Here is a 23,646-nt window from a genome sequence, read left to right on the forward strand (position 1 = left end):
GGATTGGCATCAGAGGTTAGCTCAGGGCTAATCTTTCTCACAAAAAACAAAAAGAGAAAACTAAAATATGTTCACTATAAATTTGTGAAATAAATGTGAGTTTCTAGAGATACTATGTCCTATACTTTCATTTTAGTAATTTACTTAATAAATAAAACCAAGTTTCTCTCTTCTTGAACCCTAGATAAATGTTAGTAATCTTCAAGGTCTGACCAAAATCCTCCCTCCTTTCCCTTCTTATCACCATCTGAACTACACTCTTCCCACTGATTCTCCTATGCAGATTTGTACATCCTTAAATTTATCACAGTCAGCCTACCATCTTTTCTAATAGACCTGAGCACTAATAATGTAGGAACAGTATCTTTTTCTTTAATGTATATGCACAGGATCTGTATAATATATTTCACCAAGTGGATTAGTCAATAAATGTTTGCTGAATTACATCTGCTGTTAAATGTCTCTCCTACTTTTCTAAAATTTTGAGTATAGGAACTTTAGTTATGTCTCAACAAAGCAGTTTCTAAACGAAACAGAAATGACTGCTACCTCTCTTTACCAAAGACTAATGTAGGGGTAATGGCATGACACGACAGCAGAGTATGGCTCTGTTAGTAGATTCCTTGGATAATCCCACTTTATACTTCCAAATCTACACAATAAATGATAATCACAAAGGAATTACATCATTACTGACATTAACGCTGAAATAGAGTATATATTTCCAAAACAACTATAAAAACTGCCATTATCCAGGGGTCAGATTCACATAATTCTGGCTTTCCTTAAAAAACTTTTTTTTTAATATTAAAACTATAAACAACAATACTCCAGAACTTTATAAGATGAACATATCCTTAGGGAATAAAAAGTCTAAAAGTCAAACATTTGGGGGAATGATCACGAACACTAAATTAACATATATTTAAACTTTTTAAAGTCATTTTGCAAGCAGACTAATAATTTTGCAATAATTTGGAAAGAAATATACTTCAAATACTTCTTCCTATTTCATTCTGGTCTTTATCAACAAAAAAGACTAGCTTTATATGTTTCACAGCTTTATATGTTTTAATATGTTTCACAGACTGCCTCCATTATGTAGGAAGAAATTTCACCTTTGCAGAATGTGTATCATAAGGAAGTTTAAGTCAATAAACAAGACAAACTTCCCCCAAAATAAATCTATGTACAGTCATTCATCACTTGAAAACAGAGATACATTCTGAGAAATGCATCGTCAGGCATTTTATTGTTGTGCAAACATCATAGAGTGTACCTACACAAACCTAGACGGTATAGCCTACCACACACCTCGGCTATATGGTACTAATCTTATGGGACCACCATCATATATGCGGTCCACCGTAGACTGGAAACATCATTGTGTGGTGCATGACTGTTAATTATTTTATCTTTTAAAAGTCTCCCCAATAGACATTTATAAGTTCAGTTAAGAATATGATATGTTTTCAATTTATAGTTTTACATATTCCAAGTCCCTAGAAAACTAAACAATGGGAAAAATTAATTTACCTTCATAAAGAGCTCAAATTGCAGCTAGCTACATTTTCAGTGAGGATGTTTAGATCAGACTGTAATGCAGAAAGTACTCAAGCAGCTTATATATGAGGTGTGCAAAAGGATACAACTGTCTAGACTCATATCTTCCATTTGATGTCTTATAACTGTCCACTGAACTTCTGGCAAGCAGCTAGAACTTGTTTTTGGTTTCTTGTTTTCCAGATTAACCAGCTGCTGAATCTCTATACACTCAAAGGTCAAGCTGAATTGAGAGAACTTCTAAATGGGATGGAGAATGCCGCTGTGGTATTAAGGGATTAAACAAGGCAAATGCCAGCATTTTCTTTTATACAAACCTCCCATAGAGGAAAACAATGCTACGCTGGAGTTTTCCAGTATGGGAAAACCTTTACATTAAGAAATAAAATGAAATATGACTTTCTATGATACAGAAAAAAAATAGCTGACATTCTATCATATGGTTTTTCTAATTAAGTTATCTTCCTAATCAAGTGGCTAAAGTCCACTCTGAGTTTTGGGACAAGTAAAGGGTTTACTTAGAATTTTAAAGGTGAGCAGTAGGAACCAATAATTACAAATAAGAAACGTCAACTTGAGAACACCCAATTACATGGTGACATTTGTAGTAAGTCTCAGGTTACTCTAAGAACCATTTTTGCTATTAAAATGTCTCACTGATAAAAGAATGTAATATATTTTCTTTTTCTTAGATGTTTTGCTGTCCTGAAGATAACATATGGATTTGGCAAATTTGCTGCAAATAGCTTGTGCATAATCAAAAAACTGACATAAATTATTTTGGAAGGAAAAATTATGTTATCAATTTATATTCATGTTTGACACCATCTAAAGAATTCTTGGACATTACTACTACTAAATTACATTAAAGGTCTTGTAATTTTAAAAAGTCAGAAACTTTTATATAATTTTGAATCTGATATACTATATTATCAAGATTTCAACTACTTTTGCCAAAAGTAAAAGATAACTAAAAATTTCTCACTACTTACCTGTTATAATATCGGCCTCCCATCATAAACTGATTGTTTGGTGTTGGACATATTTTAAATCGCTGAATATTTTCATTGGTCCGAAAATAAAGTGAGTAATCACCAGGAGTATTATCTGAGGGCCTCACAAGAAAACTGCAGACTTGGCCAACTGTAAAAATTAAGCTGTTAGTTTTATTCCCTAATTATCAAATAAAAAATAAAAAGTGTTAAGTAGTATAATTACAAAGTATATTCAAAAGTCATAAACATATGCAAATTTTCATCAGGAACTTGTTTTATAATAAAGACAATTTTAAGACAGTTTTCTTTTTTGTATTTTCTGGTTTATGAGTCACAACCACCCATCATGTTGCTTGTCTTTATTATATGAAAATACTGGGCAGAAGTTTGCAGCAGTGACTTCGGTTAATAATGTCTATACCTGTCATAACTTGGAAAGAATAATCTAACCACAGGTAGGGGATACTGGCTAACACTGCTACATTCTGTTCGTAAATCCCCTTAATAAGAAGAGCCTACAAAAGTTAAAGTGAATTTTGCTTAGGGATACTCTGTACTTAATCAATGCTCCTGATTAAACATTAAAAAATAATAACTAATAAAATAGTACCAAAAACTTACAAAGGTAGATTCAAAACAACTGAAATATTTGTGTATCGTATCAAAATCAATACACATGCACTATATTTCATTCAATAGGTATGATCCTGAAAAGTCATGTAGCAGCAAATTATCATGTTAAATATTTTCATATTAATTTTAGAGAAATCTTTTTGATATCTTCAACTGGCAGTGACTCTTAACACTAAGATGGTTTGCCTTTTCTCTAAGTCCTAAAAGACACAGAAAAGATCAGAGCTTGATTGCGTTTAGGAAAGCACAATGAACACAGAGTATCAGATGTAACTTTTATGTAAATTACTAATAGTTCCAATCATCTAGCCAAGGCACTTACTATCAAGTAATTTCATGTTCAATACAAAGAACAGGAATTACTGCAAAATTGTGCATACAAGTGCCTATGTGTACTTTTCAGGGGAGAAAATCACCAGATTGTTAAAAGAGCACATGACCCAAAGAAAATAAAAACTAATGTAAGGAAATTTTCCTTTTCAACTTTATTTGCCTAAAACAAGAGTCAGTGCCTCAAGTATTTGGTAGTGCAAGTTTAAAAATATAAACCTATATTCAAAATTCAGCAAATTCACTAAGACAGATATTTTGGTCCCACTTTGAAAGCTGAGTGCACGTCATTTTGGTTGAGCATTTGATCATTATTATTACCATATAGCATTATCATGTTCTTCATTTTTAACCTACCTCTCCTCACGATAAAATTGAACATTTCTAAAACTGCCTCAAATCTTCAGAAGAGCAAAGTATTACTTACATTAAAATGCAGTGCCTTATGGCTTAAGACAGTAACTCAGATAACATCGTTAATAAGCAATAGTTTATTCACCATATACAGAAACTATCGAACTCTGGTTGTTTTTAAAGAACTAAGACTTTGAAATCACATATTATGGCTTAAACTTGTCTCAAATCCTTACAATGTATGGTTTACTGAAGACATATTTGGTAGTTAAATTAATTCAGTCTTAAATATTTAGTTAGGATAAATGATGACGGGATGCTTTTTGTTTTAAATAATAAACCCATCATACAAATCAATTTTTACTTTGCATATCTCTATAACCACAAAGTTTTGGGAAATGTTAAAATTAATGTATGTTAAATAAGTCCCAATTTTATAATTCACAAGCGCACAAAGATAAATGCAAGAACATCTGCTGCAGCTGAACAGCAAAACAATGAAAACATTCCTCTATAGGAGGCTGATGATAAATTATGGTATCTATACAATGGAAAGCTTAGGGAATTAAGAAGAAGAATGAAAATTTATATATGCAGATATGGAATGATCTTCCAAAATATATCCTAACATGAAAAATGTGTATTGCATGTTCCAGTGAGCGTGTGTGTGTGGAGAGCTGAGGAAGCGAGATACACACAGACACAGGAAACTTTTAGAAATACAGGAAAAAAATTCTCATCTGGTGCTGCTTCGGGGGAAGAGGAGAGGGGTCTGGGGCAGAAGGAAAGCACACTTCAATGAATTTTATACTGTATGTGTGTTTTCAAATAAAAAATACCAAAAAACAAAAACACCAGTTTCTCTGCACTGGGCAAGAAATTACAATATGCATAAATACCAAATCAACGCTAAATGCAAAATACACGATAAATGACTGGTTCTTTTTTTATTCTTTTTAAATAAAGACATTAGAAAAGGCAAGTAAATATACAAGTACCTGTCATTAGTAAATTATAAGCTTCTTGTTTGGAAATTTTCCCGTGGAACCATCTTAAAAAGAGAACAAATTAAATATGTAAATCAAGTCTTTTTTGCTGTTATAGGATCAAAACTAAACAACCAATAAAATATAGTAAGTTTAATTCAAACTGACATAATGAAATAAATGCAATGCAATGGATCAAATTATCTCATTCCTTTTACATTTATGTTACTATACTGTGTAAACATACACAATTTCAACAAAATTTGGAAAAATTAACAACAATCTAGTATGAGCTACAATTTCCATATTAATTATCAGTATAAAAACAGCAGTGATTTTAATTCTGATGATGACACACTATTCTATGCCCACATCACAGCTAGCGTTCTCTTCCTTTTATTGGGAGAGAGGAGTGGTACAAGTAGAGCCCACTATGGAACTGCCCAGAAAAAACAATTAGTGAATTAATTTTTCTCATATTTCTCTCAAAGTAAATTTCCCTATAATATGTGATAAGTTCTCTCTTCAAATAAAATCAACATGGCTGATTCATACTTTACTGAAAGTCAGAAAATAAGATTGAGTGATGAGAAAGAGTAGATACCAACACCAAGAACTGAAAGAACAGAATGACTTAGTATTCCTAACTCTATATGAGCTTATGGCCTATCACATGAGAATGCCAGAGTATTTTACGTTCTGTATACTTAAAATAAGCCTTTAGAATTATAAATGGCATTACAGTCAAGATCTACTGCATACAATAACTATTTAAATTTTACCTTAAAATAAAATGACATATCTGTCTTAAAAAATTAATTACTAGTAATTAAGTTACTTAAAATCTCCTCTCATTGACTAAAGGACTATTATCTATCTTGCTGATTAACACATGTTAACACCAAGCTGACAACTCCAGATCACCTCTCTACCACTCTGCCATATATTAATAGGGTCTTCAACTATTTTTAACAGTGGCTTAAAGAACAAGTTGGAAAGCCAAATACCACAAGACTAAAACATATAAGTGCTCTAAAATCCAATGTTACAGGTGTGGAGGCTGTTCACATTGTTTTAAATTATCCACACTACTACTGGTCAAAGTACAAAATATAACTGAATTTTTACCGTTTCATATGAATGAAATGTCAAACTTTTATTCTCTCCTTAACTCTATTCTAAGCATTAACTCGCTAATTCAGACTTCCCGGGGCTCCCAGTGCACACTGTGAATAATATAAAGCACGTACACGACAACCGGACGAGCCAGGCTGCCCCAGAAGGCAGTGAGGGTCCACACTGCATTCAAGTGCAGTCTAAACTATGACCATTCACGACAAACGCTGGAACACAGTTTCTGTATTCCGGGGAGAGTTGATTAGAGGACCGTGAAGGCCAATTGTATATTTTTATAGCTAGAATGAAGGAAAAAAGGGAAATTCAAAGAAGGGGGGCAACAAATGGGGATTAGAGAACAAATTGGCAACATCGTTTTCTGAAAGGATTAAATCTGAGTTTCCTCATTCAGACATTTATTACCTATGTGTAAAATGTATATATTTCAAGTTCATGGTTTGTACCAATGATAGAAATGAGTCTCTACTCTTAGGAAGTCCCCATCCAATAAGAAAAAGGGACACAAATATATATAACTATAAAAACAATGTAGAAAATATAATAAAGTGCAGTGATAGGCATGCACTGAGGGTATTTTTGAAATAGCAGAGAAGGGCACCAATTCTGTAGAGTGTGTCAGGGAGAAGATAAAGGAAGATTTCTTGGGAAGAGTGATAAATGAGTTAAGTCTTTAAGTAAGAACAGGAATTAATGAAATACAGTGGAGGGGAATATTGGCCTAGGAAGTAGCTTGAGCAAATGATAAAAACAGTATTATGCATTTGAAGATCTACAAACTGGAGAGTAAAGGATAAAAACTAGAAATGACAAGAGATAGGACTAGTAAAGGTCATAAGAGCTCAATCAGAAGATCTTTTTAGGCTCACTAAGGTAAATATGGTAGAGAACCACTTAAGAATTTTAAGTGAAAAAGCGATGCTCATTTTAGGTAGATTATTCTGGCTACTGGAAGAACGGATTTGAGGAGACTAAAGCATCAAGGAAGACCAACTTGGAGATTACTGCTACATCCAGTCCCGGTAAGAAATGAAAACGGCCTGAACTGGAATACGGTTGCTTAAGATTGAGAAGAAGGCACACGTTCAAGAAATTTTTTAGAAGATAAAATTATCAGGACTTGGTACCTAGATCACGGAAAAGCGGAGCTGGAAAGAAACACAACTGTAGTTATACCAACTATTTAGTCTCAAAGGGCACTCATGGATGTTACTGAGGACACTTCACTGCCAGTCTCCACCTTAAGAAATTAGAGAGAGCTGACAAATACATAAAATAAACCGACAATGCAAATTTAGCTTATGCTAAATATCAAATGAGTAGAAAATTATAAAGTTTAGAAAATGGAACAATCACAATGATATTAAATAAAAAAGATTTCCCAGTGAAAGTGGAATTTATACTTTACACTACGAGAAAACTGGATGTAGCTTTAAATATTTACTGGCATTTGACTTACACTTTTTTCTTTTCTTTTTAAAATAAATCTATGATATTATTTTAAATAGGGATAAAAATGTAGATTTCTAGCTTCTCTTGAAAATCAGGAGGATTTCAGAACACTATACTCCCATTCTTGCACATATCAATTAGACAGGGCAGTCACCTTACTGCAGGCAAACACTTTCTAGTTTTCAACTTCCTACAGTCTTCCCTAATACAAAGAGAGAATGTTAGCTGCCATTTAATCCCACGTTTGCAGTGTTGTTTTCTTACAGTAAGGAAATAGTTCCATGTACCTTGGTCTCTATCAAAGAAGGAAAATAAGAAAGATCAAGATTATTGTAATTTGAGAAAAATGGGAACATACACAACTGACCCACTTCCCTTGCTTACATTATCTCTATGCCACATCCAAGCATTAATTAGAATTTGTAACTCCTGACATAGGTAGTGAGGAGACTTCAAACTAACACCATTAACAAGGCACAGTCTCACTGATGGAGCCTATTTTGCAGCTACACAGAACAATAAGGAAAATGAACTCAGAAAATAACTCATATGTTCCACTTAAGGAAGGGTGGGGAACTAAATAAGGTGACTGAAAGTGGAGTATTCAGTTTAACGTTTTTATGTTCTAATGGTCAGAACAAAGAATAAGAAAACACTTGAGAGGTAAGACAAATTCCATCCATAAATGCGGACAGGATGGTAAGAAAAAAATGTTCCACTGAAAAGATATTAGAAGGTGAACAGTCTATTAAAATATGAGTAAAATAGAATTGGGATTAAGAGTTAAGGTCTGTAAAATAAAACTTATATACAAATAAATGTCAAGAGGGATGAAAATGACACTAAAAAAGATCTTCCAGAACCATAATAAAATTAGACCAAAGCTGAAATACCACATGGAGTGATTTCCCGTAAGAAGTTATTGGTTATAGCTAATAACTTCTGGAATATAAGAGAAGAATGTAGCAAGTAGTAGGTGTAGTAACACCTGGTCTTTGAATGGGCTCTTATCTTAAAATCACCCTGAAAAGATTAGGAAAAGAAAGTCCTTGCAGAATCTTATTAATATGGTAAAGAACCATGATCTTAGGGAAAAGTTCTGGGACTAAAAAAAACAAAAAACTGAATCATAAAATAAATAAAAGACGTAGCAATGAAAACAAGAAATATGATGAATAAATCAATAAAAAAATAAAGAAAAATGTGAGCAATTGTGACATTCATGTTATTAATGTAATGTTTATCAAAAAGTCTTTAGTTTGGTGATATAAGAGTTGTATACAGTTATAAGTCTCCTTCATTGTTTAAAAATAAGACTTTATCACTAGGTCCTTAAGAAAATATCTAGACATCAGTTCCTGAGCCAAATAAAAAAAAAAATTTAAGTCAGCCCCAAAAGCATCAATTTTCTTTTAAATTATTTTTTGGCCAAAGTTTTCCAATTAGTAGATTTACAATATATTTTTTTCCTTTTAATAATTAACACAAACTCACATTTTGCCTTCATGTGGATCTTCTTCCCGGCCCTAAAGGGGAAGACATAAAGACAATATCTTATATAATTAACTATTAATCTATTTTTATTAAAATTAATAAAAATCATATCTTCAAACGTGTCTCCACCCTGTCCTTCATATTTATTCATGAATATACAAGAAAAGATGTTTCTGTTCAAGAAATGTCTTTCCAAACCCTCTCCCTCTCTACTACTCTTCTCTCTTTGCTGCGATTACTCTCACTCAGACCCTGTGCCTCCCTTTTCTTAAACAATTACAGCAGCCCATCTAGTATAACTACCTCCGGGCCCCATCCCACCCCACCACTCCAATCTGGATTCATCAGTTTCAACTGCAACTTTGCCCTGTGTTAAGAAACACCAAACCAAACAAAAACAAATTTCAAAAAACAAACCTTTAATACCTCTCTACTATCTACAAATTCCTCAGTTTACAACCAAAATCCTTTATCATACGACTGAAGTCTACATTTCCTGTCTCATACTACCAATTCTCTTTAGGTATCTATACCATGGTCACACATTACTACCTATTTCCTAATCTACATTCTCCCACCACTGTAGCTTGTTCTTAGAATATCCTTTCCACTCACTGCTTCCTACCTGTTAGTTAAAACCTAAACCACCTAGGCAGGATCTATCTTAAATACTACCACCTCAGGGAGACACTGAGTCCCTGAAACGTAAATAGGAACTTTTATTTTGAATAGAAAGGCATCATCCTTCTTTTATCATCTTTTAAACTTTACCTTACTCTACTTGATATTCCTATTATTTAAGATACACTAGTGTTATTCATTCCATTACAGCAGCTTTAAGCATCTTAAGATCTTAGCCATTTGTTAACACCCACCACCACCACAACCACTAGCAAAATGCTGGGCATATAATTTTCACTGAATATCTACTGAACTGTAGTCGTAATACCCAGCACCGTACCTGGCACCAAGTTTTCACTGAAAAATGAAGGAAGGGATAGAAAAATGATCTAACTATACATGGACTTACTTCTCTCAATTTGGTCCTCACTCATCAAATACCTAACCAAACTAAAATCAAACATTCTCTGGATGCCTACTATATTGCAAAGCAGTACGCTAAAAAAAATTACATAGGGCCAGCCCAGCGGCACAGTGGTTAAGTGCACGCGCTGCGCTTTGGCGGCCCAGGGTTTGTAGGTTTGGATCCCGGGTGTGGACCTGCGCACCACTCATCAAGCCATGCTGTGGTGGCGTCCCATAAAAAGTAGAGGAAGACGTGCACGGATGTTAGCCCAGGGCCAATTTTCCTCAGCAAAAAAGCGGAGAATTGGCAACAGATGTTAGCTCAGGGCTAATCTTCCTCACACATACACACAAAAAAATTACATAAAAACAAAATGCATTATCATTACCCAAAAGGAGTTAATCTCTATAAAAGAGGTTTACACAATAAATTAATTTTATACAATGTAATGGAATATAGAATTAACAAGGTGCTACAGAAACACAAGAGGAAACAATCTAGCCTAAGAAAGGCATAAAACCTATGTGAAAGAAGGGGTGACATCTGAGCTTAACCAACAAAGACGAATCAAATTTTACAAGGTAGTCTAGCAGGGTAGGAGTGTCAAGGAAGAGGGAAAAGTACAGGCACGAGACATTCATTCATTCAACAAACATTTACTGAATGCCTACTAATGCCAGATGCTAATCTAGGATACATCATTGAATCAGAGACAAAAATCCTCACAGAGCTTACACTCTAGAGTTAAGACATAAAAGTATAAATGTGCTTGAAGAATAGTAATTAGTATTTCAGAGTGGGAAACTCCTCAGATCCAACCACCAACCAAATGCCTGAAATCTAAACAATCTCCAAATGGCTTTCCAAGCTACAAGGAATCACTATGATCCAATGAAGATCATTAGGAAAATTATTCTAAATACCGAGGTAAAAACTGTTTATAACTCTAACTTGCAACTATTCCACTATTAATTCAAAGCATGACTATATTTATTTTTAGCAGCCACATCACCTTGTTTACTCATACTGAATTGTTAACTTGTTCCCTTTTTTAATTTTCTCTCCTTGTACTGTGTTAGGTCATGTCTCCTTATCTTAAATTTTTTTTCTGTACTCATTGGATAACTTTCAGTTATCCCTACTAAAGTTTACCTTGTTAAATCTGACCCAAAATTCCAAGAGCTTGAGGAAAGTTCAATTTATACCGTAATTCCTTTAAATAATCAGAATAAAGGGGGGGCGGGGGGGCAGGAGGGGTTTACAGCAGGGAGAAGAAAATTCAACATAAACGTTTTAACTAAGCAATTTTGTAGTACAACCAACAGAGATAGTAGGATTCTTCAGTATGAACAGTTCTTGCTTATACGGAATAAATCTCTCTCCTACTACAGAATACAGAACACCAATGCAGGAATTGGGAGTTCTAACCCCAGCTCTTCCACTAAGGAACTACATGACTATGCGTATGGAACGCATCATACCGTTTCCTCAACTCCTCCCACTCTTCTTCAGTGTGTTTTACTTCTATATATCAAGATCTGGCTGCCAGAATAGGCAGACAAGAGAATTAATAGCAAAAAAAAAATATTCTCCACTGCCGTCCTCCTGGAACAATAATCAGAGCACAAGTTTCAGCTTATTACAAGGTTCGTGGCGTAATTTAAAAACAGTAGCTCCGAGGGTTGCAAAAGATACAGAAAACCATTCCATCCTGCTGAACTAATCAGAAAAGGAAGGGTGAATTCCAAAATGGTAATATAATGTTTGATATGTTTCAGTGATACTGAGTATTGTCTCTGTGATGCAAATGCTGCTTGAAGGCTGACCTGCTATCTAAAAATGCACGAACACCATTATTTATACTGTGTGATAAGATGACTGATAATGATTATGTGATGACAATGAAAACAAGGGGAATACTCAAAATGTAGAACCATGTGATAACATATGTGTAATATAACTAGGTTTTTCCAAGGTTACTAGAAAATTATACATGTATTTTGGGAGATAAGGAATTTGAAAGCAAACGTGCAACAACCATTTGAGATTCCATGATCAGTTTGACATAACATCATTTACGAGCAAGACCAAGAAAACGAAAAGGGATACAGATATGCACAGATGTTAATACATTTTTACTTCTTAGAAACTCAGAAAAATTTTCTGCAAATTGGCAGCTACAGATTAAAACATGCTAGTTTGGTTATGTTCTTTACAAATAAATAGCATTTACTGTTAGCTTTGAAACAGTAACTTTTCATTTTGATGAAAATTTCTTGTACCTATAAACTGAGGTTTTTCATAAGTGTATTCATAGCTAATTTCCCTGATTATGGACAAGTTCCAAAATTTTACAAAATATTTAGAATTCTGAGTGAGAAGAAAAAAACAAAACTTACCACCTCTTCCACTAAGTCTTCAACAATAAGGCCTTGTTCATCTGTTCTTAGATTTGTAACCCACATCCATCCATCTTCTAATTCGTTATGAACAATGAACATATCTCCTTTTAGGAAACTGAAAACAGCAATTATTAAGTTACTAAAATTAAATAAAAATTTTAAACATGGAAATTTAAGTAATCATGTGCCACACACAGAGATAATATGATACTGGAAAATGCAAAGGAGTAAAGTCAAATACTCTAGATTTTTGTCCTGTTTCTGGCATTATCTACATGTAAAACTCTGAAGACACGTATTTCCTCATACGTAAAATAGGTTTATAATGGTACCTGCACTATCTACATCACTCTATTATTGTTAGATTCAAATTGGAATTTTTGTAAACAGTAATTGTACATGTATCACAGGTTTTGGGGTATAACTCCAAGAAACCTGAACTTAAAAATTTAAGTTTCAATGTTATTACTTTTTCAGATGTAGGTTAGATATAAAATCATAAACATAAAATAAATATAATTAATTCATTACACGTGCCCAAGATATACTTTAGAAAAAGTTTATTTTAAATAAGCACAATTAGCCTTATTATGCAGATGCTTATGAGAATTAATATTTTTCTCATAAAAAATATTAGGGTTTATTTAATTCACTCAGACATTCATGATTCAACATAGAGCATTCTTTCTCTGAAAGTGGTACCAAGGAATATATTATGAGAATGCATGCATGTTTTTTCTGTTACCAATTTTTGAGTAGAGGGATGCATACACAACCTAGCTTCTTTTCATTGGAATCTAGATGGTTTTAATCTCCACACAATCACAGGAGAAATAAGTTGTTGATGTTGTCATCAATATAAAACCATCAGTAATTCCTTGAACTTTTCCTTTTAGGATTGAAGAAATGCCTCTTAAGCTTTTGAGACTGACTGGTTGCTATCACTGATCTTACATCTATATCCATATCTGTCATATTGTTTTTTATCAATTTTCCTTTCAGTTTTAATATTCATAGACTAAAGTTTTAAGTAAATCTCTTCTCATACTTTTGAAAACTTTAATTGTTTTTCTCTAGAATATCTAAAGTCTCACTGTTTCTTGGACAAGTACAAGAATAGAAAACTCATACTCAACACTTTAGTTGCACTCTATTTGAATAAGCAGACTACTGCATTCTATCTTGATTCTACAACCCTTGTTAACAGTGACCAATATTTCACTAGCTGAATGGCAACAGACATGACCAATTAACCAAATAAATTATTCCTTTCTAGAACTAACTACCTAAATAAATACATTAAAGAAAATAATTATATGAGTGAGTAAAAAGGGAATACATATGGACAATAAGTAAAAAAGAAATGAGAAATGTTTCGTTTCAACTAAGTTTCATTTCTTCGTCAAAAGCAGTTGTAAGGGGCTGGCCCCGTGGTGGAATGGTTAAGTTCAGCGCGCTCCACTTCAGCATTCCAAGTTCACATGTTTAGATCCCAGGCACGGACCTACACCACTTGTTAGCCATACTGTGGCAGTGACCCACATACAAAATAGAGGAAGACTGGCATAGATGTTAGCTCAGGGCTAATCTTCTTCAAGCAAAAAAAGAGGAAGATTGGCAGCAGATGTTAGCTCAGGGTGAACCTTCCTCAGCAAAAAAATTTAAAAAAAAGGAGTTGTAAGAGATTTTTTTTTTTAATTTCAACTTCTGTTATTGTTGCTATACCATTAATTCTTTTGGTGTAAAAAACAAAAATATTCAAAATAAAAAGCTTACTAGCACAAATAACATAATCATAAGATTCATTAAGTATTGTTTTGCATTTTTCCCCAAAAGAGGTTCAAGTGCTTTATTAAATCTCATTAATCTTCAGATGTTTTTACCTAAAAGAAAAAACTTCACAGGTATATACAAATTTCAAAAAGACTCATAACTTCAAACATATTTATATCATCAAATTAAAATTTATACATTCTAATTCTTGTTTAAATTTTCATCTTCCTAGATCAGTAGTTCTCAATTTTTTTGGGGGGGGGGTCTCTCAGGACTCCTTTACACTCTTAAAAACTGATACCCTAAAATTAGGCTTTTATTTATTTGGAACTTATCTATTGATATTTACCATTTTAGAATTTAAAATATAAACGTTTTTAAATATTTACTAATTCCCTTAAAAATAATAATATAGGGCCAGCCCAGTGGTGTAGTGGTTTAGTTCACACACTTCACTTCAGCAGCCCAGAATTTGCGGGTTCAGATCCGGGCACGGACCTACATACTGCTCATCAAGCCATGCTGTGGGGGCGTCCCACATACAAAAAATAGAGGACGATTGGCACAGATGTTAGCGAGAATCTCCCTCAAGCAAAAAGAGGAAGACTGGCAACAGATGTTAGCACAGGGCCAATCTTCCTCACCAAAAAAAATAAATAATTAATAATAATAATATACCCCATTACGTGATAACATAAAGAATATGAAAAATAATTATAATTTTTACAAGTTTAGTGAGAATATTATTGTTTTACATTTTTGCAAATCTCAAAGTCTGGCTTAAATGAAAATTGCTAGATTCTCATATCTGTTTCTACATTCAATCTGTTGCTATACGTTTTTTTGCTTAAAGCAGATGAAGAAAATCTGACTTCACACAAATATGTAGTTGTGAAAGAGATGAGCATTTTAACAGCCCTTCAGATAATTAGAACTATTCTATAATATTACACCAAAAACTCAACAAGGGGTACTTTCTTGAACATCAGTTGTAATGTGCAATCTAAAACTATGTATCAATGAACTTTCTGTACCCATTCCAGTAACATCTACTGGTCTATCCTGCATTTTGACTGGATCTTTTACCCGTGCGTCATTTTGTAACATCTTGCATTGATCACTTAAAACAAATTATATATAAATCAAATTATATAAAAATAATAAAAATTATCATGTTCTGTAGTTCTATACCATTAATAACACTTAAAATTATTCACCCATCATGTATAATAGATGTTTAATCATCATCTGAGTACCATTTACAGTTGAGGCATAAATGTTATGTAGTAATAAAAGTTAAAATGGAGTACAGAGTACAACAGAACTCTCCTTATTAGAGATAGTCTAATAAAAGCTAAGATATTTGTCCTGTCATGTTCACAGTGGCCACTCATCCAAAGCCACGGTCTGGACAGATAAGCCAACACAGGAGTACAGAACAATGGACTCAATATTAAAGGCACTTTTACCTTGCTGCATCCTATTTCCTCAAATTCCAAAACCTTCCTAGTCCAAGAGCAATAAGTTTTCAAAATCTTTCACAGGCCTGTCTCAAATTCCTATAAATGAGAATATATTATAAAATACCTTATTTCATCAGTGTCTGGTACTTTTGTGTACGGTAGAATGGCTCGAACACGCCTTCTATCTTCTACTGGCTAGAAACCATAAAAAAAAGATACTAAATATAAATAACCTTTTATGTCAAAGTCAAATCAGGTATGTCCACACAAAGCCAATAAAAATCCACATTATAAACTCCATAGGATTATTCAAACTATTTTTTAATGAGGAGCTAAACACCCAAAACCTAGAAATGTTTGTCTTGTTTTTGTTGTTCTTTTTTTAGAAATTCTTTTAATAGAATACCCAACGTATTTACCAAGTAATATGAGTTATCATTTAATCTTAAATAAACTACACAGAACATACAAATTAACCTTTCTCTGATGAGGTAGAAGGCATTTCAGAATCTTGCAACAACTTTAGCATTAGCACTATGATATCAGTAATTACTCCTCATTCATTCAAAAATATCTGTTAGGCTATCACCATACAGCATTATATAAAATCTAATAACTTATATACAAAATTACAGAAAAATTACTTTTTCTTTTTTTTTAAAGAAGTAGTCAGTTTTGCTCTGACACTACAACCAGAATTAAAATTTAATACAACAAATACTTCTTGAATTATACTATAAAAAACATCACAAGAAAATGAACAAGAGCTAACCCCATTAGTAAAGCAAAATAATGAAGTTTTGAAAGATATTTTATCCAAGTTTTACTTGCCTCTGGCGGTGCAACTGGATAAAGCAATTTTTCTCCTTTAAGCAAACAGGAAACATGACTGTAATAACCTATTAGGTCTGATAGTGAAGAAAAACGTCTTCCACCAATGTAGTAATCTCCACACATAGCAATAATCCTATTGGTACAAGAAAAAAAATAAAGTGTAAACAAACACCTTTAGAGCCAGTTTTGAAGACCGATTTCCATAGAAATTATAAACCATAATTTTCAAACTCTTTTCCTTTAACTGCATCCCTTATTAAAATACCACTTATTAATACCTTCACCATACATAAATTACTTAAGATTATTTCTTTTAAAAATATATATGTATGCATTTGATATGAAATACATATGACTTATAAACCTCAATTACATAATTCATTAAAATATTTGTAAATCCATCCTCAGATACCTCTTTCCACTTTCTATATCTAAGACTGAACAGCATTTTAATAAGTTTTCTCTGGCTAAAAGTAGCTTACAGATCTCTTGAAATATTTACACATAGTATAATAATAATTTCACATTCTACATCTGATATGATAGTATTCCTAAAGCTTATGTTAAAATCTAAAAATCAAAGGTATACAAACATTTTATCAGTTAACATTATAGGCACTAGATGATTTTTTTTCAATGTCTCCCATAAAAATGAAATCAAATACAATATATATAAATATATGTATACGCGCAGACTTTGATACCTATACTTGAAAATCTACATACTTAATTGAAATGAGTGTTTGCAAAGAGTTTCAGAACAGTGAAGTAAAATGAATTAAAGGGCACACACTTTGACTCTTAAACACTGTTTCTTATATTTTCTGTTACTCCGTAGTCTATAAGTATACACTTCCTTTATTTCTGCTTTACCACTCAAAGTTTCTTTGTAATTCTTTATACTTTAAAAGTGATAGTTATATTTGGGATTAGCACAGTAAAACACTAATAATAAGATTGTTTTTAAACAAAAACGTAAACATTCAATAATATCTACTCTAAATCACTGATTAAATCATTTACCTGAAAACAAATTTCTTTCTCCATTATTTAAATGTCACTGAGTCATTCACCTTTACTAAAGCAGGTAAGTTTATGAATACTACAGCAAAACAGCTATATTACGTAGCCTCATAATGTTACTTACCTAAAATGGTTGACAACATTTGTCTGGCTAAGAAATGAAAGAACAAAGGACCCTGGCCTCCGATCACTCTCTCTTATAAGGTAACTTCCAGACTTCCCTGCCTGCCTGAGGCGTTCTTCTGCTATGGTTCTATCAAGTTTTCCATGATACCACCTAAGGGAAAAAAATTAAGAGATTAGAATAAAACAGCAACCATAAAATTACTACTGGTAGTTGAAAAACATACTATTAGAGGTTTTAAATACCTACATGTAACAAACATTTACGTTTTACTCTGAACCAGTTATGCCAATTTTAACTCAACTATTTTAACTTCTCAATGTGTTAAAAAAATTCATTTACTTAGTTTTTCATTTGTTCTATAACCTCAGGCCTAATCATCTCACATACAAACCTCTTCCATTTCTGCTCATCTCTCTACCTCCAGCATTGTCTATCTGTTCAAATGCAAACACTTATTACAATCAAATCCTTACTTAGAAAAATAAGAGTAAGATGGACAAATGGAAATGAATGATTAATACACTGCCTCTCTGTATACTAAGGAATTAAGACTTGAAATAACATGGCACATGGTACGTGTGAGAAAATAAAACTTTATTCCACTTTAGTGTTTGTGCCCTGGAACAGGAAAACAGAATGACACTATCTAAAGGCTACTGTTCTAATTTCTTACCTAAACATGAAGCTGATTATTTCTTTTGGTCTTAAGATGATCTACTCCATAACCACACATTTGAACTCAACTCCTCAAATTTACTTAACGAACACGTGGGAAATAAATAATACCTTTGTCCCTTTAACTTTCCTGCTCTCAACCTAACTATAGTCTACCTACCATACTACCAGATGATCTCCTTAAATGACTGGCTATAACTGTAGCATCACTCATGCTACCAAACTATGTCTATAAAAGTCTCAAGGATTGGTACAAACAGAGGCATGCTTAGAAATGGATTGGAATTTTCATATGGTCATGCTAACAAATCTACAAAGTAATTGTTATGAAATATTTTTACACTTTTAATGTTAATCATCCAATCTTATCCTTTGGTAATTATAGTCTATCTTGAAACACTCAGAGGAAAACAATAAACATTTATCTTACACTGATATTTAATATCTAGCCTTAAGTCAATAGTCAAAACTATTATACTACTATAACTATTTTTGCAAGCCTACTGTAATGAAAGCTTACTATTCTTGACTCCTTAGTTTAGTTAAAAAAAAAAAAAACTTAAAACTTCTCGAAAGAATTATTTTTAGTTTTCTTCTAAAAACCAACCCATTATTCAGAAGTCTGTGCTTAAGACTGAAATAAAATAACGAAAAACTTAATCATGGAGCTTCATTATAACTTAATACAAAAAACATAATTGTAAATTGTAATTCCTCTAAAATTCTAGTCTTCAGTTCAACCATTATCTTTGAGGTTATTGACAAGTAAATTTAACTCCCAAGAGCTGTTTTTTTATCTAAAAGGAAAAGTTTAGACTAACGATCACTAAAAGTTCCTTGAAGAGCTAAAATTTAATGATACGTAATCAGGACAAAATTTTGAAATTCCAGGCTAAAAGTTTACTTAGTTGTGAAAGTATATGGGACATCCTTAGAATATGAAACTGGTACATTCTTTACTACCTAAAGTAGTGGAGCTATCGTACAAAGCAGATTTACACACCGAACAAAGACAAAACTAAGAACAATTTTAAGCAAAGTCCCTATTTTTGTGTACTTAATATTTGTTAAATTTCTGTTGTGTTTTATGCAAAATGTCAGGATTAAAAGATTTTATTTAATCTCCTTCATCTTGTGAACTCACCATGAGATGATACACAGAGGTACATGAGGCATTATGATTACTAATTTACAATAAATACCCGACTAAAGATCTTTACTGATATACAAAAGATATATTTGTGATTTTTATTTTTTACAGCTATGTACTTTCTGTAAGACCCTGGCATTAAAATAGGTATTCAGTTCAAGAGAGCGACATTAATCTAAATAAACAACTTGGTTTCTTGAACATTAGTTAATTCTCTTTACGTCAAAAGCTCATAAGCTTCAAACACATAAAGCAAAACATGTCAATTCTTGATTATGATTATAAATTGAAATTAAATTATCCAACAATAGGCTTATGAGCACATATGCTGTTGAGTTTGATCCTCAAAAAGTGTTAAAACATTTCATTGTACAAGTCTCTGGCTGTTCTAGAAAAAAATTGAATGGTATTAATCAAAACTCGCTTTCTTGAATTATCTTTATTATTTCACTCCAAATTATCAAGGTGAATCATAGTAACAAGAATATTTTAAATGTGTCTGCACAGATATTTTAAAGTTACTATTGAAGCATAAAAAGCTCTTCAATTAAACTGTCATCATATGCAATCTTTATCCCATTTAAAAACTTGGAAATCAAAAAAATCAGTATCATACTAGGTAAAAGTAATTTTATTAAAATTGCATATAGCATCATGATATGCAGCTAAAACAAATATTTTCTAAATAAATCACAAATCCAATGTGACAAGATTTGATTCAAATACTTCACAGATATTCAGAACCTAGGTAAAGCTCTATATCCATTGAGCACTAATCCTTGGGTTTACTCTAAAACAATGTCTCTCAACCTCTTTTTAATCTATCATCTTTTTGATGAACATAAAAAATTTCACATAACAGGAGATTCAGAGTCTCAAAGGGGGCAATTTCTCATAGAGAATCATTACGTATTCTATTTAACCACAGCAGCAAAGAAAATGCTGTCTACCTTAACTTTCTGAAATCTGTAATATAATTCATTTTATATAAAAAATAACTTGGAATATGCCTTGTCAAAACATACTCCCATACCAAAGATATGACACTTCCCTAGAAAAGACCCTTCCCTAGTGGATATTTCATCTAAAAGATTCAATTTAACAAAAATGCTACACTTTCTACAGATAGTTACGGTAGCATCATTACAAGGAAATGAAAGAAAACATTTAATCATCCCCTCTATTTCTCTAAGTCTTTACAGTCAAAGCCTTATTATATCTCTTTTTTTATATATATATATAATTTTATTTATTTATTTTTTCCCCCAAAGCCCCAGTAGATAGTTGTACATCATAGTTTCACATCCTTCTAGTTGCTGTACGTGGGACGCGGCCCCAGCATGGCCGGAAAAGCGGTGCGTTGCTGCACGCCCGGGATCCGAACCCGGGCCGCCAGCAGCAAAGCACGTGCACCCAACCGCCAAGCCACGGGGCCAGCCCTATTATATCTCTTTAAGGGTAGTTTTGCTGGTGATTGTTTTCAAATAAGTAAAAAAATCTTATGCAACTGGAATCTAGAATACTTCAAAGGAACACAGAATAACTGAAGTGTCGTATTAGGGTATGAGGATATTCTGAGTGTAACATGAAATTACCAAATACCTATGGGCTCCATCACCTAAGTCAAATTTTTTACTCTGCTTATATTTGTGGCAGTTATAACTCACAGACAGTACCTGGCACATAGCAATACTAATTTGAAAAGTATTTGCTGAATGAAAGAAGTGTCGAATCATAAAACATAACGTTGGAAAAGACTTCAGAAGTCTAATCCAAACTCCCTGCCACTGTAAAAAAAAAGTCTTCTTCAATGTGCACACTAAGCAAGTTCTGCTCTTTGAGGACTGCTAGCTATGTCTGAAAAGAATATGAAAACAATTTAGGCTGACAGAGCTCAAAGAAGGATGGCTACACTGACACCTCCTAAACTTACTAAAAAGAGACTAAGCCAAATTACCAGAAACCTCCACAACTATAGTCAAGTCTCTACATTTTGACCTCATTACCACGACTTGTAAAATAAGGACAATTATCTCCACTTCAACCTCAGAATAAATTAAATATTTGTCCTAAACTCCTTCAAAAAAATATAAAAATGAAGAAGTACTGTAAGTCTATATAGTTAACAGTTAAGAGTAAAGACTCGGGAGGCACTGCTTGTGTGGGATCCTAGCTCTGCCACCTGGCTGTACGAATGCAGGCAAATTACTTAATTTCTGAGCCTCAGTTTCCTCATCTATAAAAGGCATATAATAACAGTACCTATCTCATAGAAGGCTGCCTTGATATTATTAAATGAACTAACAATAAAAACATATACATATAAATTATGAATATACATATAAAAGACTGCAGGACTGATTACTACAACTTCATCAACGAAAATGTCAAATTTTATGACTGTTGCATAATGGATGATTAATTTTTAGATCATCCAAGTGCCAATTATCTCCCTATTTTCCAGTCTTGTTTACCTTCCATCAAATTTTGGGAAGGGAACAAGAGAAACCAATCTCTGTTTCTGCGAAAGCATTGATTTTAAGAGGAAATTTCTTTTCCCAAAACTCCTTTTTTGGACATTACAGATCATACACATTGATTGGGGCTGCAGGCACCAAGATGGGGGAAAATGGCAGGTCATTTAAGAAGTAAATACATTTTTCTCAGCTAGCTTTACAGTTTTTTGTTGAGAAATCTTACAGGCAGATATGGAGTCCCTTGATTTCATTTTCTTAGAAACTACACAATCAGTTTATCTAAAATATAACATCCAAGGTGAAAACTATACATTAAATAAGTCAACAATAAAAGAGACAAGTTGGACAAGCTACAGGAATCATTTTTATTTTTAAATTTGGAATCACATGAACTTTTTCATAAACATATACTGTATATTGGTGGAGCACTTCTGAGGTGCCTTAGAAGTGCCTTTGTACTTTTTAGCCTGTCTCTCCTGATCAGGAAGAATAATACAGAACTCCAGGCAATGAGAAAACCATCTGGTGTGAATACAGACAGACACCTCATTCAAACTACACAATTATTTAAAACTAACTTGACAATCCTAAATGGAAACTACCTACTACAGTAGAAAACAATTAAAATAGTGCTACCATCAACAGACTTTCTTCTCCTGAAAAGGAAACTAAATTGAAGTTCCCAGCAGATCACTTTTACTTTCCACTATGTTATGTCACTGAAGGCATCAAAGTCCTTACAGAGAAACATATATGCAGAAATCCAACTGCAAAGAAATCTCTGGTCACCTGAATCACTTAGGACTCTGTGTGCCTGATCATACCACACACTTCTAAAGTTCTTCTGTAACTTTCAAAAGATTTAGACTTTCTTACAATGCTTGTCCTTTCTGAAATTAAATTGGTTATTTCAGGCTGATAAGACATATACATATAAATTTGCTAAAACTACTATAAATCTCCTAAAGCCACCACATTTCCTTTTAACAAACATAGTTCCCACAGTCATACAGTCTGAACTGACAGTTAAGAAAAAGAAATTGACTTTTTAAAGTGAAGGGGAAAGTAAAGAAAATATACCTTACACTAAGTCATTTTACTCTGTCTTTTCTTTCATATCACTATGCAGAGAGATTAAAGTTTGGTCACTAGTAAATTAACTTGAACAAACACTAAACTAAGCGTTATATGTACAATACCCCTTAGACCAACTATATCACTTCAACTTGAGAAGAAATACTTATATGTATATGTTAGATATCTTGAGTATGTTTGTGTGTTCAGGCAAATATCAAGTGTGTGTGTGTGTGCGTGTGTGTCTGTGTGTGTTTATATACGTATTTAGTTATATATCAGATCAAATTAGCACAAAGCAAGAGCAGAAACTTTATTTCCTTTTGCCACAGGTAACATATTTACAGAGTCCAAAAGAGGTTTCAGTTCTGTGAGAGTATTTCTAAAGAAACAGCCCTGTCACATGTTCTATCTACCCAAAAATTCAATCCACTCAGACTAATATACAAAAGGTGGGAACCAATACAATACTTATATTGAACTGCAATCAACCAAGATAGTCTCATTCTCACTACCCATCACCCTAGAAAACAGATAATGAAGGGAAGAAAAAGCCACACCTTCTCCAAAAATGTTATGCACTAATCAAACATGTTAAAAAAAAAAAAAAAAAAAAAAAACAAGAAAAAGCACAATACCTACCAGCAGGAGGCTAACATCAGTCACTAACTTACATCCTC

General features: G+C 32.9%; 1 protein-coding gene across 1 annotated transcript in view; it reads right to left on the reverse strand.

Moving 5' to 3' along the window:
• Positions 1–23,646, reverse strand: part of RASA1 (RAS p21 protein activator 1) — a 97,804-nt gene that overhangs the window by 37,742 nt on the left and 36,416 nt on the right. Inside the window, exons 2-8 of the mRNA XM_004420386.3 lie at positions 17,588–17,740; positions 16,438–16,573; positions 15,731–15,801; positions 12,368–12,485; positions 8,942–8,973; positions 4,874–4,926; positions 2,556–2,706 (exon numbers count right to left, since the gene is read on the reverse strand). Of these exons, the coding sequence (XP_004420443.1) occupies positions 2,556–2,706; positions 4,874–4,926; positions 8,942–8,973; positions 12,368–12,485; positions 15,731–15,801; positions 16,438–16,573; positions 17,588–17,740 (714 nt within the window). The remainder of the gene's footprint in view (positions 1–2,555; positions 2,707–4,873; positions 4,927–8,941; positions 8,974–12,367; positions 12,486–15,730; positions 15,802–16,437; positions 16,574–17,587; positions 17,741–23,646) is intronic.

The sequence above is a fragment of the Ceratotherium simum genome, chromosome 4 (genome assembly GCF_057802395.1).
Source record: "Ceratotherium simum simum isolate JZ-2026a chromosome 4, ASM5780239v1, whole genome shotgun sequence".
Classification (NCBI taxonomy): domain Eukaryota; kingdom Metazoa; phylum Chordata; class Mammalia; order Perissodactyla; family Rhinocerotidae; genus Ceratotherium; species Ceratotherium simum.